At 41.2% G+C, this 22,626-nt stretch overlaps 1 protein-coding gene across 10 annotated transcripts in view; it reads left to right on the forward strand.

The window, feature by feature from the left end:
* Nucleotides 1-22,626, forward strand: part of FRS2 (fibroblast growth factor receptor substrate 2) — a 121,940-nt gene that overhangs the window by 93,022 nt on the left and 6,292 nt on the right. For 8 of the 10 annotated variants that reach the window (XM_051845655.2, XM_051845654.2, XM_051845660.2 and 5 more), the window contains 5 exons: nt 11,345-11,439; nt 18,678-18,769; nt 20,059-20,245; nt 21,027-21,185; nt 21,532-21,695. In XM_051845655.2, coding sequence (XP_051701615.1) covers nt 18,704-18,769; nt 20,059-20,245; nt 21,027-21,185; nt 21,532-21,695 — 576 coding nt within the window. In that variant the 5' untranslated portion in view covers nt 11,345-11,439; nt 18,678-18,703. Of the gene's footprint in view, nt 1-2,543; nt 2,693-11,344; nt 11,440-18,677; nt 18,770-20,058; nt 20,246-21,026; nt 21,186-21,531; nt 21,696-22,626 lie in introns of all 10 variants that reach the window. The other 2 variants (XM_070052609.1, XM_070052611.1) reach the window with 1 other exon arrangement.

Genomic DNA, 22,626 nt, shown 5'->3' on the forward strand with positions numbered 1-22,626 from the left:
GACTAGAACTGGAGCCCATATGGGATGCTGGCACTGCAGGCAGTGGCTTTACCCATTATGCCACAGCGCTGGCCCTTGTTAATACTTTTTAACAGAATTACTCTAGTTGCCCTGTTGAAAAGACTAGAACAGGATAAGTAGAAACAGAGACCAAGTAGAAGGCTATTACAGAAGTTTAGACAGGAAGTGTTGGTGGCTTCGACTAGAGAAGTGGTGGAGATGGTAAACATTGATTGAACTTGGGATATGTTTTGAAGATGGATATGAAAGGGTCTATGGACTGGATATGGAATGTGAAAGAGCAAGATACCAATGATGACTGCAAGATTTTTGGATATTAATCAGTAAAATTTACAAGTAATTTTCTTTTTCTTTCAACCATTTTTAGGTTAATATTTTTTGTTTTCCATTCCTACGGAGGAATTTAGTTGATTTGACCCTAAGAAATGTAAAAGCTGGTGATGGATCTTTTTTTTATCATATATTCTCTTCACTGGCTCTAGTGTAATATATATAACTACTGTATTGAAAATGTCAGTAGCAACTCTAAGTCAGGGTTCTGGCAGCAGCTCTGCGATAGAATTTAGTGATTGTTAGCAGGTTAGGGAAACCAGTAAGCTCTGGTGACCAGACTAGCTAACAACAGCTGGAAGCTATTAACACCTCTAGGTCTAACAGGAACAGGAGAAAAAGAGCTGTCAGGTATAGGAGAGGGCTGGCTGATGGGCCATCAGCAGGGGAACCTCAGCAAGGAATGGAGCCATGGCCATTTCATTTGTGCTCCATCAGGTCAGACTCCTAGGGCACTGACCAGGGCATGTCGAAGGTAAGTCAATGGCTCTTCACTCTGACCTCAGAATCAGCTCTTAAGGCGTTCTGGTCTGGCTGAAAAGCTCACGAGAGCATTTCAGGCATGGAATGGCAAGACACTGTGGCAAAAACATGTCCTCCATGGAGGACCTTGGTGGGTGACACTCCAGTGGGAAGAAGTGGTCATCAGAGAAGGAGCTACTTTTCTCTTAAGGGAGGAGAGAACTTCCACTTTGCTTATGACCTTGTCTAAATACTGACAGAGTCTGTGGATTCAAAAGGCTTCCATAGCCTAGGCAGCTCACGTCAAGAGCCTCGGTGATCACTGATGTCATACATAAGGGTGTTAATTGTTAAAGTAATAAGGAGAGTCACTGTGAACTAACTTCCCATGCAGGCCCTCTGTCCTCAAAGAGTTGTGTTATAATTATGTCTAAGTGCTCCCAAAAGATAAATCATTCTTGGGTGCTTTTTTAATGTTAAGTTTCTTTAAAAAAAAAAAAAAAAAGTGAAATTTGAACAGTGATTTTGAACAGCACTTGTCTCGACTGTTGAGGAACAGTTTTTGTTTTGTTTTCTGTGCAGATTGTTCAACTCTTTACGTATAGAGTTGGTCTTCTGTGTATAAAGTTAATAAAAAATGGATCTTAATGGACAGTGGGTCTGGGAATGGGAGAGGGAGGAGGAGGAAGGGTGGGAGGGCAGGTATGGTGGGAAGAATCACTATATTCCTAAAGTTGTACTTATGAAGTGCATGAAGTCTGTATTCTTTTTTTTTTTTTTTTAAAGACTTATTTTATTTATTTGAAAGAGTTACATAGAGAGGTAGAGGCAGAGAGGTCTTCCATCCACTGATTCACTTCAGAGATGGCTGCAACGGCCAGAGCTGAACCACTCTAAATTTAGGAGCCAGCAACTTCTGGGTCTCCCACGTGGGTGCAGGCCGTAGCAGAGAGCTGGATCACTAGGGGAGCAGCCGAGACTTGAACTGGTGCCCATGTGGGATGCCAACTTCAGGTCAGGGCTTTAACCCACTGTGCCACAGTGCTGGCCCCAGTCTGTCTTTCTTAAAAGGTTTCTTTGAGGGGGCGTGGGGAAGAATGGCTCTGGAGGGTCAAATGGAAAGTATCCACCATTTACCAATAACATTTAAAATCTGCCATAAAACACACACACACTTATGTGCTTGAACTTTAAAAGTATAAAGGAAAGAAAGAACATAATTCTTTCAGAAGTAGAATGTTATGAAAACTCAATTGAGCAGGTTTTAATGACATTAAATTAGAATTATTACAACTAAAAGCCAACCATAAAATTTGGTATAGACTTAAAAGTTTTTATATCACATTAAATGTTTTACTTTGGACTCTTGAAGTCAAAAAGGGCTTTATCTTTTTTATGTGTTTCACTTAGAATTAATTGAATATGATTTTAAAATCTTCATGGACTATTATTTTATATTTCTAAGCAATTAAAGGCTGTTTTGTTGTATTTTTCTGTTTGTGCCTTTTAATGCAAACTAATTCAGATTTAGTTTAGTTCTTAAAAATCATTTCCTCGGAAAGAAGGCTCAAGCCATTTAATTCAACTTCTTAACCAGTTGTGAAATTGAATCTGCTACAATGCTCCTAAGTGATTGGGAACTAAACATTTAAAGGGACTAAGTTCTTTGTTAAATGGAAGTTTGTTTTATTTCTTTAGACTTCTGTGGTTTTATTCAACTTCTATTTTAGGTGCAAGTCAAGTCCATTATTACCTAAGATAAGAATTTGAAGACTGCTGTCATCTCTTCTTCCATACTGCTAATTTCTCCAAACTGTTTTCTACAGTCTTCAATGAATGGTTTGACGTCTTTGAATATGCCATCTCACCTTAACTCAAGGTTTCTGTGATACCACGACTCTTTTGGTTTTCCTTTTGCTTTTTGTGAATTTTTTTCCTCTGCATTTCCTTTAAATGTTGGTGTTTCTGTGAGTCCTTGTTTTCTTCTCACTGGGCAAGTCTCATCTTGTTGCTTGAATTGCATTCATAAGCTGATTCCTGGCTATCTCTCCCACCTCCTTACCTGTATTCTGTTTGCCTGTTGAGTATCTCCACTTGGATGTATCGCTGACATGACGCACACTCAACACTGCGCTGAAGGGCTTCTGTAAACCTTGTGCCTTTCCTGAGGTTCCTTAACTGTCACCTAAACTGATAATGTGGGTATTTTCCTTGGCTCCTCTTTTCCTTGCCAGTCTGTTGGGTTGTTACTGATGCCATCTCCTAAGTGTTACTCTGTCCTCTTTTCTCTGTCTTCCTTTTTCAGCTTCCCTAATTCAACCCTCACAGTTATTACTTCACCAGCCTTCACACCTCTAACAGTGAGGTAGGGAGTAGTAGTGGTGGGAGTTAATTTTAACTTACCCAGGGGGCCTGGCACTGTGGTATAGTGGGTAGAGCTGCCTGCAGTGCTGGCATTCCATATGGACGCTGGTTCTAGTCCCAGCTGCTCTACTTCCCATCCAGCTCTCTGCTATGGCCTGGGAAAGCAGTACAAGATTGCCCAAGTCCTTGAGTCTCTGGCCCCTGGCTTTGGATTGGCGCAGCTCCGGCCGTTGCAGCCAGTTGGGGAGTGAACCATCAGATGGACGATCTCTCTCTCTCTCTCTCTCTCTGTGTGTGTGTGTGTGTGTGTGTGTGTAACTCTGACTTTCAAATAAATAAATAAATCTTTAAAAGAAATTATTTTCAAATTATATTTTGCTCTGTGTTGTGCTCAGAGGGAACAGCTCCAGTGACATGAGCTGTCCTCTTGGAGGCGGCTCTTCAGAATTGCCTTCACAAGGGTTTCTTGATAGCCTCATTTAAGATCACGAAAGGGGCCAGTGTTGGAACGGTTAAAGCCATCTAGGGAGTGAGCCAGCAGGTGGAGACCTCTCTTTCCCTCTGTGCCTCTCTGTAAAAAAAAAATTCTACCTTCCAAATAAACAAAAATCTTTTTTAAAACATACCAAAAAAATAATAATAATGAGAACAATGTAGTGACCTGAGGATCAGTTTTTTGATATCCTCTACTTTTTAAAAACATTACCAAGAATTGGAAAGTAGGCCAAAAAGGCTTCTGATGCTTAACATCATTATTACAGAACTCATGGAGTACTTTAACCTACAAGATCCCTTTGATCTGAGTGTAGGGCCTTACTCTGTACCTTATTAAGAATAATATAGAGACACTTGAATTAAAACATTTTTGTTTTGATTGGATTAAGATGGCAGAGTAGGGAGGGGGCTTGCTGTTCTAGTCTAGGAGAAGACAGTTTTAAAAAAAGTAGAAAGAGTGTAGTCTAAGGGAAGAGTTAGGGAGAAAACAGCAGAGGAAACTATGCAAATTGGAGGGACACAGTGGACCTAAGTGGAGGGCGTAGACACGTACAGCTCAGGACCCCAGCAGCCTATAGCCCCTGCACTTAAACGTTTTTCAGATGAGGAAATCCAAATGGCCAACAGACACATGAAAAACTGTTCAGGATCACTAGCCATCAGAGAAATGCAGATCAAAACCTAATGTGGTTTCACCTCACCCCAGTTAGAATGGCTTTCCTACAGAAATCAGTAAACAACAAATGCTGGCGAGGATGTGGAGAAAAGGTACCCTAATCCACTGTTGTTGGGGATATAAACTGGTAAAACAACTATGGAAGACAGTTTGGAGATACCTCAGAAATCTGAATATAGTCCTACCATACTACCCAGCCATCCCACTCCTTGGAACTTACCCAAGGGAAATGAAATCAGTAAATAAAAGTGTTATCTACACCCCCATTTATTGCAGCTCAATTCACAGTAGCTAAGATATGGAATAAACCTAAATGCCCATCAACTGAAGACTGGATAGAGAAATTATGGGATATGTACTCTGTGGAATACTGCACAGCAGTATAAAAAAATGAAATCCGGTCATTTGCAACAAAATGGATGAATCTGAAAAACATCATACTTAGTGAAATAAGCCACTCCCAAAGGGACAAATACCTTATGTTCTCCCTGATCTATGATAACTAATAGAGCACCTAAAAGGAAACCTGAAATTGACACTACGAGAAGTTATGACTTGAATAGTCCTTGTCTTGACTGTCGAGGAACTGTTGTGTGTTTTTTTTATTCGTACTATTTGTTGAACTCCTTATTTAACATAGAGTTTGTCATATGTGTATAAAGTCAATTGAAAATAGATCTCAGTAAAAATAAGAGTAGGAATAAGAGAGGGAGGAGGAAGTTTGTAACTTTAAAGTTGTATAGTTTTGCAAACATTCCTATGGACTTATTCTAAAGGTACAGTTTAAAAACTTGCCATGGGACCCCAAATCCCTTTACGTTGGGTGGTAAAAATAGCATCTTAAGTATTAAAGTTACCATATTGTCGCTCCCCGTCTTCGTGGAGGAACGACACAGGACCCTGCGTTGTTCCTTTGTCTGCTCGGCCCTCCCCGGGTTTGCTGCTGGTTCTTCCCGGGTTGGCTGCCGTCCCTCCACCTCCGTGGAGGGGCGGGCCCCCTGCCACCTTCCCCACTTCCGCAGGGGAGCGGCACACCGCCGGCCGGCTCTCTCGGGGGCTGCACAGGTGTTCCTTCAGATAGATGTTCCCCTTAGATGTTCCTGGTGCATGTTGTCTCTCTCCTCCTTTATAGTCCTTTTCCACCAATCCCAACTCGGCTGCCCACACGCTGAGTATGCTGCTCTCCTCCAATCAGGAGCAGGATCAGCTCCTGGAGGTCATCACTCAAGTTGGCAAGAGGCAGCTGCGTAGAAGCTGTTTTCTCCTCTCCCAGTGCCATATTGTGGGAGAGCAGATGCATAGAATAAGTCTTAATTCCAGTAACTTAGTCTAGTCCGGGTTGCTCCCCACACCATATTAAGTGTTAAAGTGATCATATAGATAGTGTTAAATGTTGAAGGGATCATATAAATAAGATCAAGTGTCTGGTAATAATAGTAGAAAGAATTAAAAAGGAGAGAGTGTTTGAACATGGGAAGCAGTCCACACAGTAGACTCACAGAATGACAGTCATTTTATAGCACTCTGACTTCAGAATCAGCCATTAAGGCATTCTGGTCTGGTCTAAAAGGCCCAAAGAGAAAAAGATTTGTTTTGAAGAAAGAAACTTTTAAATCCATGTGTAAAAGTCTTTTTTTTTTTTAATTTTTATTTATTTGAAGGCAGAGTTAGAGAGAGGCAGATGCAGAGAGAGAAGTCTTCGATCCCCTGCTTTACTCTCCAGGTGGCCGCAACAGCCAGAGCTGCGCTGATCTGAAGCCAGGAGCCAGGAGCTTATTTATTTATTATAAGGGTTAAGCATTCATTTGTTGATTTGAAACGTTATAAGAAGTAATATGCAGGAGCCAATATTGTGGTGCATCTAATTCAGCTGCTGCCTGTGATGCCAGCATCCCATATTGTGGGTGGCTTCACATCCCTGGGATTATGTTTCTGATCCAGCTTCCTATAAAGTGTCTGGGAAGACAGCAGAAGATAGCCCAAGTACTTGGGTCCCTGACACACATGTAGGAAACACAGGTCGATTTCCTGGCTCTTGACTTTTGCCTGAACCAGACCCAGCTATTGCAGCCAATTGGGGAGTGAACCAGCAGATGGAAGATTGTGTGTGTGTGTGTGTGTGTGTGTCTCTCTCTCTCTCTCTCTCTCACTGCCTTTCAAATAAGTAAATAAACTTTTAAGGCATTCATATACAGAGCACTGATTTGGAGAATAGAAATATGGAATTTTGATATATGATGCTTACAGAAAATTGAATACACTATCTGTAAGATCAAATGTATTCATTCAAATTTTCAAAGTTAATAATAAATGCTTTCTGGAAAATGCCTATCTTTCTTTCTCACTGCTACCTGATAATCACTCTTTTCTGTGTTGCAATTTTAGTGGGGAGAGCTGCATGGTTCCTCATAAATGTTCATCCTTTTGATGTTGTTGTAGGACAGTATTTGCTTTTGCTGAACATATTTTATACTGCAGTATATAAGTACTAAGCTAAGAGTTTCTTTGAGAATTCTGAAGGATGATTTTTTTTTCCTGTGAGTGAAGGTGCTGGGATCGTTGCCCTTGCTGCTGATTACATTTCTATATTAACTAAGCCAGAGTGACTCAGCTAGTAGGTGTGCATGTGTCTTAGGGACAACATGATAAACACTCAGATGTAATTGGATAAATTAATCAGCAGTATCTGGGCAAAAATATGCCCCCAAGGTCAGAATGACTCCATAATTGAGTTATGACTAGTCTTACAAAAACTGCTATTTAAACTTTTTTGTGCTTTACTTTTTTTTTTTTTTTGGACAGGCAGAGTGGACAGTGAGAGAGAGACAGAGAGAGAAAGGTCTTCCTTTGCCGTTGGTTCACCCTCCAATGGCCGCCGCAGCCGGCGCACCGCGCTGATCCGATGGCAGGAGCCAGGATCCAGGTGCTTTTCCTGGTCTCCCATGGGGTGCAGGGCCCAAGCACCTGGGCCATCCTCCACTGCACTCCCTGGCCATAGCAGAGAGCTTGCCTGGAAGAGGGGCAACCGGGACAGAATCCGGCGCCCCAACCGGGACTAGAACCCGGTGTGCCGGCGCCGCAAGGTGGAGGATTAGCCTAGTGAGCCGCGGCGCTGGCTCCTGTGCTTTACTTTTAGCAAGGCATTTTAATAACATTTTCTTAGTATTTGTTAAATACACAACATTGTATTCTTCACTAGCTCCTATCCGTCTTTCCAGACTCAACGTAGGGATCACCATTCCCAGGATGTTTTCCTTGACACTTCTTTCTTTCTGCTCTGAGTTAAATGGCTAATGTGCTTGTAGCACCTACATATGGATCGGCCCCCATATTCGGTTGTGATTGGGGAGGGGTAGGGTAGAGTGGGTAAGAAACTAGTTAAGAAACTCCTTGGAATCAGAGTGTGTGTCTTTTATTTTGATTCCTACTGTTTAATCACTGTTTGGCAGAGAGTAGGTACTTTGGAAACTACTTTTTGAATGTTTCAATGTGTGGATCTCTGGAGAAATGAATGAATTCATTTTTTTAGTCTCTCCTTGATGTTGATAGTTGTTTGCAAACCATTTTTATCCACTGAGTGACATTTTGTTGTCTTAATACAAGCTATTATTGCTGAAATAAAGACATGCCATTTTATTAATATTTTTGATTTACCCACAGAAAATGGATTGAGGACATTTTAAGTATACACAAGTATGTGCTTAATCTTCCATAATCATCTGGTTTTACTTGTCTCTTAGAACACAAATGAAAAGAATTGGGTTAAATTACATTAGAAGGAATTTAGATTAGACTCAAAAGTTTCCAGAAAAAAAAAGTTCCAGATATTGAAGTGATTTGTTCATAAAGTAGTCAATATTTTCAAGAGTGAAAAAAAAAAAGAGGTGTGGGTGGACAGTTATAAACTGTGAAGCAGTTCATTAACATTGCCCTTAGAATAAAAAAATCTAAAGGAATAAAAATCTATGATATTTAAAAATACTCACATACCTATGTAGTTCTGTGTGCCTGTGTGTTCTTTAAACTTGCAGCTCACAAGGAAGCTGTGTTAAGTTGTGCGTGATTTTTCTATAATGGCAATGAATCAGGTAACTAGCATAGTGTACTGAGAGTCTCCTCTCCTCTGCTTTTTTATAAAAACTTCTCTTCCTTAGAGTAATCTAAACAATAAAAAAATCCTTATGGATGTTAAGAATAAGCCAAAAACTAATGTGTATGAATGAAAAACAACCTACCCAGTAGTTTAAAAGAAACAGATTATTGACAAAACATGATTTCTTGAATGCCGTTCTCTTGATTGTTTTAATGTAATTCAACATGACAGTTAGCTTGCCCAAAATTTAGAGTTATGTGCTATACTTGTATCTATAGATATTCTGTCCCAGCTGTATTTGAACAGAACTACTGTAGTGCAAGCCAAATTCACCCTCAGTGCTAGTGAACTGAAAAAACCAAATGTACCTTTCTGAGCAGCACATTTATAATCACACTTGTGAATAGAATTCAGTGTTCTCTGTGCTGGTCATTCTGCAGGAATCATATTGGAATAATTTAGGACACTTTTACTAGCTATATTAATGTAACACTTGTAAGGACGATGCTGAAATTCTAGGCCTACTGTGCGTGCAGTACAAAAATGCTCATTTGTTATACACAGGCAGGACTTTATCCATAGTGGTGCTATAACAGTGCTTTGTATTTTAAAACACTGTATGGCTTTCTGAAAGTCTTTATATGCAGAATTTATTTGGTTTTCACAATAATTTTATGAAGATGGTGCCCCAATCTTTTCTTACATACAAGGAATTTGAAGCACAGAATGGTTAATTATAACAAAAGCATATAGCATTGTTTTATAATAAATTAGTATTTCAATAGCTAACTGAATGCTTACCATATGCACTTAGTATCTTAAACTTTTATGCACATTAATCACATATTAATTGCATTAATACATTAATGATTTACTTAATAAGACATTGAACCTTGGAATCAGATAGTCTGACTAGGTATTAACCCTGGGAAAACTGCTTAACGTTTTTAAGCCTCAGTTTTCTCATTTAGAACATGGAAATAATGGTAGAATCTACCTCAAAAGATGTTCCTTGGGTTAAATGAGATCATCCAAATGACTTAAGTCCGGCAATATGGTGAGGGCTTTAAGATCAGTTTGCTATTGAAAAATAGGGTGGTAGTAAAGAGTTTTTAGTATACTTTTTAGCTTCTGCATGATTTTCCTGGTAAAGTTGTATCTTTCTGAGTGAGAATCGTAGTTGTTGCTATTTTCTATGTTAGAGAAAACACATCCATGTAACAGTAAGATTATACCTCCATATAATATCTATAATATAGCTTCCCTCTCACTACCTCCCAATTACCTTTCAGTCCTTAATTGTCCACTAGCTGGGGAGAAACCAAAGGCTCAGAGAACATGTGAGGCACCAGTATTCCAAAGTCAGAGGGTTGCGTTCATTCCAGAATTGCTTTGAGAGTCAGTTGTTTAGAACTCATACTGTGTTTCCTTATGGAAAGTGTCTGACATGCTGGATATTTGCACTGAAAAAAGTAAAAGCCAGCACTACTTTGGTAGTGCTAATAATCAAAATAATTCAACAATAAACTGAGTAGATATTAATCCTCAAAAAGAGGTCAGAATAAAAAAATTCTGGAGTTTCAAAAGGGCAGCTTTTTAATACTTTGAAGAGCTTTATAGATTGAAACAGTAATTCTTTTAAATGTTTAAACTTCATTTCAAAATTTGTGACTTTTCCTTGATACTGAGTTATTGGTAAATCAGTCTCATTTGTTTTATTAGCTAAACTCAGTTCAGGATAGGAATGGGAAAGGCTTATATATAGATTGCAAAACAAAGAAGAGAGATTTTCCTGAATTAATTGGCTAAAATCTCTTAGAAAAGAGAAATTGGCAAAGAGTATATATATATATTCAAGAAGACAAATGATTTGTGATAGAATTAGCTCAGCCCTGGGCAGTTTTACAAGTCAGAGACAAAGCGTGATAAATGCTGAAGCTTCTGGAGCAAAGAAGGGGACCCCAAAGCTGAGACACTGGCTCGCTCCCCACCTTAAATGAGGTGTTGCAGCAGCGCACAGGGGCAGAGCAAACGCCTGGCTCGCTGATCTTACACAGAGGGCATCTCAAGTCCAGAGCTGAGGTTGTTGATTGTTTATGGGTGCTGCTTTAGAAATGTTTGTTTTGGATATCTGTCATATTCGTTAGCTCTAGTTAACAAATACATAAGTTTAAATAAAGCTATTCCCATAACCCCTAACGTAATGCCAATACAGCATATGTATTTGGTAAATACTAGTGCTTCCGTTAGTGAGTTTGACTTTTTCTCAGTATGTAGAGTGAAAAAAATTCACTAGAAAATTTGTTTTAAATGGAGTGCATTTCTTACAACTGGAGACTAATGTGTATCACTGCAATGTCACTGCCTGACGACTCTGGCGTGCTTGTTCTAGTCTCTTTTTTGATTAACCTACTTCTCTGAATTGGTTCAGGGGATTCTTGTGGAATAGGAAGACACAAAGGGTGGGTTCTAAAGCAAATCAGCTCTACAGGAGGAATGACAGTGAGTGAGGTTTAGGAAAAGTCACCAGGGGTGGAGAATTTGTCTGCCACTGGCTAAAAAGGGTTTTAGAGCTGAGCAGAACCTTGGAGGTGGTTTCATCTAACCCCTCATTTTACGGCTGAGGAGATAAGTATAGAGAAGTGAGTTGTCCAGTGTTGGAGCTGTAGTGGAGGAGCCAGAAACATCTTAGAACTTAGACCATTGCATTTTTACTTTTTCTTTTGAAAAGAAATGAAATTAATCCTACGTATTAGTGTTTTTTTTTTTTTTTTATCAATTCTTTAAACGTTTGAGTTTGTGTAAATAGGTTAACTAAACCAACTGTGTTGCTCAAAGTCTCATCAGGAAAATTATTACATTAAAAGAAGGAGGAAATTATCAATTTTTTCTACTATTTCTAGGGTAAGTCAGCAAGCAAAGAAAACATGGTATTTTGAAGTATGATTCAACTCCTAATGCTGCAGCAGAGGCTAAGAATATTAATGGCCAGATCTAGGTAAGTAGACATTTGTCTTTAAAAAAAAATCCATAAATTGCACTTTTTAAACTAGAGAATTTAATAAAATAATCTTTTCTTAAATGCAACCAGTATGCTTCCTGATTTGCTGAGACCCTCCAATTCCTAGAGAATAAAGACAAATGGCTTTAATTAAACTAAGACAATGTTTATTAATTTGAAATATTCAGCAGACTTTTCCTAAACAGAAGCTACCTTTTGTTCTTTGTGTGTTGCTCTGCAGGGAGCATAACAAGACCATTTGTTTTTGCTGAGTTGTGAGCTTGGAGGAGTACATGCTGATGAGATCACATGATTTTTCATCAGATGTTGCAACTCAGATGTGGTCTGCAAATATTAGCCTAATATGAGGTCCTAATGGAGAAGAAGAATAATAATTCATTGTGGGCATAAGTGGAGAATATCTAGTGTATCTAGATATTCTAACCTTTCCCCTTGCCTAGGAGTTTATGGTTCAGTAGAGGGAGTCAAAGATGTGGATGAATGCTCCACATTAAAAAATGTCTCCTGGGATGGGTGCTTGGCCCAGCAGTTAGGATGCCCCTGGGGATGCCTGCATCCCATGTCAAAGTGCCTGGGTTTGAGTCCTGGCTCTGCTCCCAATCCCGGCTTCCTACTAATGTGTACCCTGGGAGGCGGCAGTTGATGGCTCAAGTATTTGGATTCCTGCCACTCACTTGGGAGACCTAGATTGATTGGTCAGGCCCATTCCCAAGTTTTGTGGGCATTTGGGGAGTGGACCATTCTCTTCTTTCTATCTCTCTTTGTTTCTTCTGTCTCTCTCTTTCAAAGAAATTAAATAAACAAGTAATTTTTTAGGGAGTCTCTGTCCTGGAGTTGTATGATTAAGCTGCCTATGTTCCAACTGTTTCAGCCCCAGTTCCAGCTAAGCATACTCTTGAACCTTATGAAGCCTCCTGTGGTTTTCCTCTATTTCCCAATTTTGTGAAACCTCCTCTTTTTGTGCTTCTCTCCTGACTGGACCTGCTGATTCATTGTTTGAAACCCCAGTATTGCCAGCATCCTTCAGCTTCCTTGCCCTGTGAGCCTGAACTGTCCACGGTCTGAGCTGGTGAGCGCTGCCAGCAGAGCACCATCGTCTGACTGCAGCCTCCACTGGGCTCTCATCCCGGCCTACTTCCTGATCCTGCTGTCTTTCCTTGGGTAGCTCCTGGGTAGACTGGTCCATGTTCTCCTCAGGTCCCTCGTTACGCGGGCCTTGCCTTCTGCTTTATAAAGGATGTGCAGGACGATGGGTCTTACCTACTGCAGCTTCTCTGCTGTGCACCCCCATCCTCTCTTCTTTCCTGACTTCCCCCCGCTTCTTGACCAATTAATTAACTCTTTTCTTTCCTTTGTTGTTTCCTGTTTTTGAATCTTTCCTGACCTGATGATGACAAAGTTGCTTAAATTCTTGTTATCTTAAGATAATAAATAACAGGGCCAGCGCTGTGGCATAGCAGGTGAAGCCGCCTCCTGCAGTGCCAGAATGCTATATGGGTGCTGGTTCAAGTCCCGGCTGCTCCACTTCTGATCCAGCTCTCTGCTATGGAATGGGAAAGCAGTAGAAGATGATCCAAGACCTTGCACCCATGTGGGAAACCAAGAAGAAGCTCCTGGCTTCTGGCTTCTGGCTTCTGGCCTCTGGATTCAGATCGGCCCAGCTCTGGCTGTTGCTGCCATTTGGGGAGTGAACCAGAGGATGGAAGACCTCTCTGCCTTTGCTTCTGACTCTCTGTAACTCTGCCTTTCAAATAAATAAATTTTAAAAAATAATAATAATTCAAATGGCATTTTCTCTCTCTCTTTTTTAAGCTTTATTTATTTTTTTGAAAGTCAGAGTTGGGGGAGAGAGAGAGTGAGTGAGCGAGCGAGCTTCCATTGTCTGGTTCACTCCCCAGATGGCCAAGGCTGGACCAGGCCAGTGCCGGGAGCTTCTTCCAGGTCTCCCCTGTGTGTGCAGGGGCCCAAGCACTTGGGCCATCCTACCCTGCTTTCCCAGGTGCATTATCAGAGAGCTGGATCAAAAGTGAAGCAGCTGGGACTTGAACCAGTACCCATATGTTATGCTGGCGCTGCAGGCAGCAGCTTAACCCAATACCCCCGAAGTGCCTGCCCAGGCATTTTTTTTTTTTAATTTATTTATTTGTTTGAAAGTCAGAATTACACAGAGAAGAGAGGCAGAGAGAGAGAGGTCTTCTATCTGCTGTTTCACTCTCCAATTGGCCACATGGCTGGAGCTGTACCAGTCTGAAGCCTGGAGCCAGGAGTTTCTTCTGGGTCTCCTACATGAGTGCAGGGGCCCAAGGACTTGGGCCATCTTCTACTGCTTTCCCAGGCCATAGCAGAGAGCTGGATCAGAAGTGGAGCAGCCCAGACTTGAGCCAGTGCCCATATGAGATGCCAGCACTGCAGGTGGCAGCTTAACCCACTACGCCACAGTGCCAGCCATGGCCTATATATTTTTTTTTAACCTGTATCTGTGCACACTCTAGTGCTGCACTTTTTCTTTCTCAGCCGATGCTTGAAAGAATAGTTTTTACCCTACTGGGGCTACTGCCTTATTGCAGTTTGGCATCCTTCCCTACCATTCCATGTGGGTAATGCCCTCTTTTCTTAATTTGTACATTTCAGTCCTCCCCCTCCTGTTCTTCATTGACTCTTTTCTATTCCTGTACTTAAACTCATTTGTACCCCGTCCCCCCTCCCCGAATGGCAACCACAGACCTCTCTTCATATTGTCCCTGAGTAGACTCATCTGTTCCATAGCTTCAGACACTGCAAGTTCTCTGCTGCTTTGCCTCCTCCCTCAGACCCATGCTCGGGTACTCACCTCTCTTGCGTATTGCCACGTGGCTAGTCTGCACGTGTGAAGCTGAACTAGCCATGCTCGCTTCCACTTGAAGACTGCCAGTTTTTCCTGATCTGTTGTGATTGGAAGCTGCCTCTTTTTCCATTATGCCAAGGCCGCTACTTGATGTTGCTGACTTTTCCTCCAAAATTGTTCTTATACTCAGACGTTTCTTCTTTATTCCTACTATTGATGTTCTGGTTTTAGATCTCTATCATATTTCATTTTTCAGCAGTCCCAAATTGATTTCCTTTGCTCTGAGCTAAATTCCTGCTTAAATTTATCCTGCAGATGGAGGTATTTAAAATGCATGTCTATCTCACTTTCCTACTTAAAATACATTAGTGGCTTTTTATCATGTGTAGCTTAAAGTATTTTATCTTTAGCTTGATGCTCAAAGCTTTTGTGTCACATATTAGACATTTCATTACTCATTGTTATCCTGAGCGGCACATTCAGGGTGGGACGTGTTGCGGTAGGCTACACTGCCTCACATCCACACCTGCCAACACAGAAAGCTCTGCTTAACAGGTTGACTAGGGAGGCAGCAAGTAGAAGGATGTTTTGCTGCTCCTTTTAAGAAATAGTCTTTTTATTTGTTTTTAAGATTTATTTATGGGGCTGACGCTGTGGCGCAGCAGGTTAAGCACTGGTTCAAGTCCAGGATGCTCCACTTCTGATCCAGTTCCTTGCTAATATGCCTGCACCCAAGTGGTGGATCCAGAAGAGGCTCCTTGCTCCTGGCTTTGGACCAGTCCAGCCCTGGCCGTTGTGGCCATTTGGGGAGTGAACCAGCAGATGGAAGACCTCTCTCTCTCTGTTTCTCTTTCTCTCTCTCTAACTCTGCCTTTCAATGAATAAAAAAAATTTTTTTAAATCTTTTTAAGAAAGATTTATTTATTCATTTGACAGGCTGAATTAGGGAGAGACAGAGAGTGATATCTACTGGTTCACGATGAAGTTACACAGGTTCTGCCATGGGACCACTAGAGGTAGCACTAGCTTGTAGTTGGTCAGAAGATCAAGTCCCACATCCCTAGCTCATTGTCCAGAATGCTTTATGGTTTGGCCCCACTTGGATTACAGCCGACCCTTTGTTCCATTTGTACTGAACACCTCAGTGTGTACTGAACACCTGAGTGTCATGTGACCTTTCACGACCTTCGCCTTTGCATGTGACCTTTTATCCGTCCAATGTGCCTATTTCGGTTTTTTACCTAGCACATTTTTTCTGCTCACTTTTGAAAAGTCCCAGCTCAAGTCTACTTCCTGCTGTGACTAACCCAGTCATTTACTCCCTTTTGTCCACAGTACTCTACTCCATATTTTAGTACAAAGTTGATTATAGTGCAATATCTGTTTACATCTTTTTCTTCCCTTAAATGCATGTACAGATAATGATTTTTTAAAAGATTTATTTATTTGGGCCGGTGCCGCGGCTCACTAGGCTAATCCTCCGCCTAGCGGCGCCGGCACACCAGGTTCTAGTCCCGGTCGGGGCGCCGGATTCTGTCCCGGTTGCCCCTCTTCCAGGCCAGCCCTCTGCTGTGGCCAGGGAGTGCAGTGGAGGATGGCCCAGGTCCTTGGGCCCTGCACCCCATGGGAGACCAGGAAAAGCACCTGGCTCCTGGCTCCTGCCATCAGATCAGCGCGGTGCTCCGGCCGCAGTGCGCCGGCTGCGGCGGCCATTGGAGGGTGAACCAACGGCAAAGGAAGACCTTTCTCTGTCTATCTCTCTCTCACTATCCACTCTGCCTGTCAAAAAAAAAAAAAAAAAAAAAAAAAAGATTTATTTATTTGTTTATTTGAAAAGCCGAGTTACAGAGAGGCAGAGGCAGAGAGAGAGAGAGGTCTTCCATCCACTGATTCACTCCCCAGATAGCTGCAATGGCCAGAGCTGTGCTGATCCGAGGCCAGGAAGCAGGAGCCTCTTCTGGGTCTCCCACGCGAGTGCAAGGGCACAAGGACTTGGGCTATCTTCCACTACTTTCCTAGGCCACAGCAGAGAGCTGGATTGGAAGTGGAGCAGCGGGGACTCAAATCGGTACCCATATGGGTTGCCGGCACTGCTGGTAGAGGATTACCCTAATGCACTTTTCAAGTTAAGAATATCCTAGGATGGGGCCAGTGCTGTGGAGTAGCAGATAAAGCTGCCACCTGTGACACTAGCATCCCATACGGCACTGGTTCGAGTCCTGGCTGCTCCACTTCTTCTTTTTTTTTTTTTTTTTTTAAAGATTTATTTGTTTATTTGAAAAGCAGAGTTACACAGAGGCTTAGAGAGAGGGGGTGGGGGAGAGACAGTGTTTTCTATTCACTGGTTTACTCCCCAGATGGCCACCGTGGCCAGAGCTGTGCTGTTCCGAAGCCAGGAGCCTCTTCTAGATCTCCCACATTGATGCAAGGGCCCAAGGACTTGGGGCCTTCCTCTACTGCCTTTCCAGGCCACAGCAGAGAGCTGGACTGGAAGTGGAGCAGCCGGGACTTGAACAGGCACCTATATGGGATGCCAGCACTGCAGCCAGTGGCTTTACCCGCTATGCCACAGCACCGGCCCCACAGATAATGATTTAGTCATATTTCCACTGTGATTCTTGAGTGTCTTATTAGAGCAGAATGCCAAATATCTTGAATTTTAATTAGCTTTAGTGTTATACGTGCTTCTTTTAGTTTATGTACAGTGTACTTTCTTATCTTAATACTTACACCTGCCAGGCATTCTTCACCTTTGTTTGGCATAGTCCATGCAGTCCACAAAGGGCCTAAAGCCCTTCTCTGTGCCAGGGATTGTGTGAGGCACTAGGCAGTAAGGTCCATCCCTGCTGGGAAGGCTCGTACAGTGGAGGGAGAAAGGATAGCTAAAGAGACGCACAACTGATCAGAGTTTCTACCAAGTGCAAAGTGCAGTAGATGCTGTGACTCTGGGAAGCTTAGGGTACCTAAGATATTTAGCCCCCTGGTTGGTTGGAGTAAGAGAAGGCTTCCTAGAGATGCTGCACTCTTGAGTCTCAAGCAAGCAGAGGTGGCGGGGGGGGGGGGGGTGGGGGGGTGGCAGCAGACGGGAGGATGTGAGAGAACAAGGTGCACTGGGCAATCTGCAGCTTATGCAGTCTGCCTGGACCCAAGGGTGGGGCTTGAAGCATAGAAGAGGAGGACCTTAGACTGGACCTGCGGAAAGGGACCAGACTGTGAAGGACCTCCTGTCACACAGAGTTAAAAATTTTCGTCTTGTGTGTGGTGGAGAGCCACTGAAGGGTTTTAAGCAAGTTTCAGTCAGATTTATGTTTGTAATGTTTGGTGCTCCTTCTTGTCCCCTTTGTCAAATGTCATGTTCCTTCTGATTCTTTCCCTTGTGCATAAGTGAGGCTTCAAATTCTTCCTTTGTTCATTTTGAATGCCCTTGAACACTTAGTCACCTGCATAACCTGTGGGAAAGAAGAATTAAATAGAAATGCCATCTCAATTTGCTAGTACTATTACATTATTGCTTAAGTTTCGACTTTCCATTCTCTCTTGCTAACACACTATTCCAAATTTGATATTGTTGTCTTATTTACCAATTTTTAAGAAGATTTATTTATTTGAAAGAGAGAGACAGAGACAGACAGACGGAGAAATCTTCAATCTGCTGGATCATTCCCCACATGCTTGCAACAACCAGAGCTGGGCCAGGCTGAAGCCAAGATCCTGAAACTTCATCTGGATCTCCCTCATGGGTGGCAGGGACTCAAGTACTTGCGGCATCATTTGCTGCCTTTCCAGGTGCATTGGCAGGAAGCTGGATCAGAGTTGCCAGGACCCAAACCAGGCACTCCAGTATGGGATGCAGGCATTGCATATGGCAGCTTAATCCACTGTGCCACAATGCCCGCCCCTACCAATGAATTCTTATCTTGTGGGGTACTTAAAAGATACTACAATGAGTAACAAAAGTCAAAAAACCTGCTGAGCTGGAATTCTGGCATCCCTGTTTCAGTCTTTTAAAGATATGTAAAATTCTTGATAAATCTATAAGGGTTAATTCCATGATTAGCTCTTAATTAAATAACTATAAATTAATTATGTAAAACAGTCTTAAATATAAGACCTTAATTTGGCTTGTATTTTAGATAATATAAGATTAGACAGACCTTCGTAAATTAAAGTAGAAATTCCAGATTTCTGTAGTGTCTTCCTCACAGAATTTATTCTCATCATTGAGCAGAACTGACCAAGTGATTCACATGAAATCTAGCTTCAGCCATATACTTATTGGGCTTTGTTTTCCACGTCAAAATAAAGCTTGTGTTAGATGATTTCTGCAGTCTTTTCCCTTGAATTTTGTATCCCACATTTAATATTTTCTTTCAAATTATTTCTCATGTAGTGCTCACATGGTCTTCTGAAGAAGCCATGGGTAGCTGTTGTAGCTGTCCAGATAAAGACGCTGTCCCAGATAACCATCGGAACAAATTTAAGGTCAGTACAACTGGTGGAGCTGTCTCTGTTGCTGCCTACTTAAATGTCCTTCTTTCTCTTCCCCCGCTACATCTTTCCTCCTTGCTCTTATCGCCAGACTCTTTTTTTCCATCTGCCTTTTCTTGTTTTAATAAATGGTACAGCATCTTCTTTCTAACAGTATGGAATCCTCTTTGGTTTTCCTTTGCTCTTCTCTGTTGAACTTGAACTTGCTACAGTTATGGCAGTACTTTCTTTAAAATGCCACAATTTACATCTGTCTCGTCAGGCTCATCACCACATTGCAGCCATGATTCCCATGAGCTTTGCCTCCACTTAACTCTGTGATCCATCCCCTTGTTGCCATAAAATTAATCCTCCTCTTTCATGATTTACCAGCTTGTTTGCTAGAACTTCTTTGGTGTTACCTGTAAGCTGAATTCTTCTACAGATGTAAGTGTCTGTCTGCTCTACATCAGAGCCTCTGGATTCACAAACCCCAGTGGGATTCAGCCCTCTGACTTCATAGCTTTGCAACCTTGGACAGGTTACATTGTCACTAAATCTTAATTCCAGTTTTGTACAGTGGAGACCTGCAGTCCAGGGTTGTTAGAAGGATTGTATGAGGAAAATATTTGTAAAGCACTTTGCTCAGTCCCAGGGGAAAAGTAACTTCTCCATAAATGTTACCTACTATTCTTAGTTGTTGGGCTTTTTTTTTTTTTTTCTAGAAGCTCAGCAGGATAAGACCTTTCCTTACATGAAATCTGTGCTGATCCTATTCTGGTCTCTTTGAAGGGTACCTTCTCAATTCTGTTTCAGCATTGTATCAGCATGATGGATTGTGCCTCTCCTGACTCACCAGATTTCCCCTCTTATTTGATTTCCTGTATAAATTTAATCATGCCCACATCTAGTGAAATTCCCCTTGTGAGATGATGTCTCCAACGTTAGGCTACAGTTTCTGCCTTCTACAGCCTCTGTTACACTAGTCAATCATACACAGTTAATGGTATTAACTTAGCGTGTTTATATATATATATATATATACACACACACTATATATATATGTATATATATATCTTATGTATGTGTATGTGTGTATATATATATATATATATATATATATATCTTGTCTCCCCAGTGGGACTATGAATTCCTTACCGCTGTTAACTGGATATTACACTATTACATAGTCCATGCCTACACATTATACTGATGAATAAACAAATGAGCAGATAACCAATCAACAACAATGCATTTCCTGAATAATTGGTGAAATATTTGTTACTGTTGCCTTCTTTTTCCAGGTCATTAATGTGGATGATGATGGGAATGAGTTAGGTTCTGGCATAATGGAACTTACAGACACAGAACTGATCTTATATACTCGCAAACGGGACTCGGTCAAATGGCACTACCTCTGCCTACGACGCTATGGCTATGACTCCAATCTCTTTTCTTTTGAAAGTGGTCGAAGGTGTCAAACTGGACAAGGTAGGTAGCTCTAGCCTTTGTTTTCTCCAACTGTTATCATATGTGAAATATTGTTCTTGCAGTTGTTCTATATACTAGTACAGTGTTTGAATTAATATTTTGCTTTTTGTTGAAAGAAAATTCCAAAAGTAAATGGTTTGTTCAGAAAAGATATTGTAAATCATGTATTCACTTACAAGTATTTATTAGTTATATCTTCTGTCAGAAACTTTGACCTATCTTAACTAGAATTTTTAGTAAATCATTAGTCCCACTAAATTGACCAAGAATCTTTGTCATTATAACTTGTTGGGAAAAGAACCTAAACATTGGAGTCAAACAGAATGTAATTTGACTTTTTTTGCTACCTACTACTTTAATGGCCTTGGAAAAGTACATAACCTCTGTTTAACTTTATGAAAAGGGATTGGCAATACTTTTCTTGCACAATTGTTGTAATTATTGTAATACTGTAAAATCCCAGCAAGGGGCCTGGTAAATGGTAAATAGTAGATAGTCACCTTGGTCATGGAGAGTTGGGCTCCCCCTGCTGGTAAAATGTTTACTAGAGTGAGTATTGATTTGTCTGCTTTGTTTTAGGCCGTCTCCCTCAGGCAAATGAAAATTATTCTATGAGCTTTTCTTTTGGGATTATGTTTTTAAACAGGGCATACGATTAATTTGCCATGCATTTATTTAAAGGGCCTATCTTGCTATTGGTGTATAGAATGATTATTTGGTAATTTTGTTCTTTGATATGCGTTCCTGTGGCTTTTTTAAAGACTTTGGTTTTTATTTGTAGGAATCTTTGCCTTTAAGTGTGCCCGTGCAGAAGAGTTATTTAACATGTTGCAAGAGATTATGCAAAATAATAGTATAAATGTGGTGGAAGAGCCAGTTGTAGAAAGAAATAATCATCAAACAGAATTAGAAGTCCCCAGAACACCTCGAACACCTACAAGTGAGTACCCATCTTCCCTCTTATGCTCTGAGTAACACAGTTTATCAGAAAAGTTGTAGATGCTTCAGCATCAACACACTGGAAATCACCATTGGTTAACAGAAGTATAATAATTGTCAGTTTTTAGAAACTGTTAGCTGTAGTTATAAATACTTTTAAATGACTACAGTAAATATTGCATATTATCTGAAGAAGGGCATGGTGATATCTGTCCTGATTTCTGCTGTGTCTTCCCAGAAATACCTTCCTTAATCCTTGGTGCTGATTAGATTCTCATTTGTCTTTATTCTCCCTGCCCTACCTTTCTATCCTGTCTTTATTTTTGCATGAATAAACCAAAACCCAGCTCCAGGGTTTGCTGCTCAGAACTTACCTAACGGATATCCCCGGTACCCTTCCTTTGGAGATGCTTCATCCCATCCTTCAAGCCGGCATCCTTCCGTGGGCAGTGCTCGCCTGCCTTCGGTGGGGGAAGAATCCACGCATCCGCTGCTTGTGGCCGAGGAACAAGTAAGCTTGTGCTACTGTGTAACAGCAGTAGTGATTGTGCAGTTTGGGGGTTATTGTGCTAATACTGAAAGATTTTATTGGGTCTGAATGTTAACTCCCACTGTTGATAAATTACTTCGCAGTGAATAGTCAAGGAACTAGCAGGTGTTTGCTGGCAGGTGCTCAGTATGTGCAGGTACTCAGGGAAACTTAGAATTACAGTAATTTGTGGATTCATAAGAAAGGTGCATCTGTAGAAGAAGAAAAGCACACCAAGTGGTCAGCTCACATTATCAGTAAGAGCTTTCAGTGGGTTAAGAATTTATACAGCTGTGCATATTTTAGTCTTTATAATCAGTGAGCTACTAGTAGAGAAGTAGGTTTTGTTGTTGCCATGTTCTGGAGGTACGTAGGGTTTCTGACTAGCTTTCATTTGTGGAATGACGTATCTGGTTGAAGATTATCTGTGTATTAATTATACTTTTCTTTGGTAAGTCATATGATCACTTATTTATTTAATATAAATGTCTTTGGATTTGTTTAGTAAGTTACTTATATTATTAGTGATGATTATATTTTTCTTTCTTGGTTTGTGTTTTGTTCTTTCTTTCTTTCCTCCTTTTTTTTTTTTTTTTTTTTTTTTAATAAAGATTTGTTAGAGAAAGAGATCTTCCATCCACTGATTCACTCCCCAACTGGCCACAATGTCTGGGGCTAGACCGAGCCAAAGCCAGCTGCTTCTTCCGTGTCTCCCATGTGGGTGCAGAGGCCCAAGGACTTGAGCCATCCTCCACTGTTTTCCCAGATGCCTTAGCAGGGAGCTGGATTGGAAGTGGAGCAGCTGGGACTCAAACATGCACCCATATGAAATGCCTGCACTGCAGATGGTGGCTTAACCTACTACACCACAGCACCGGCCCCTGCATTGTGTTTTTAAGTCTTTAAATTTTTT

The sequence above is a fragment of the Oryctolagus cuniculus genome, chromosome 11, assembly GCF_964237555.1.
Source record: "Oryctolagus cuniculus chromosome 11, mOryCun1.1, whole genome shotgun sequence".
Classification (NCBI taxonomy): domain Eukaryota; kingdom Metazoa; phylum Chordata; class Mammalia; order Lagomorpha; family Leporidae; genus Oryctolagus; species Oryctolagus cuniculus.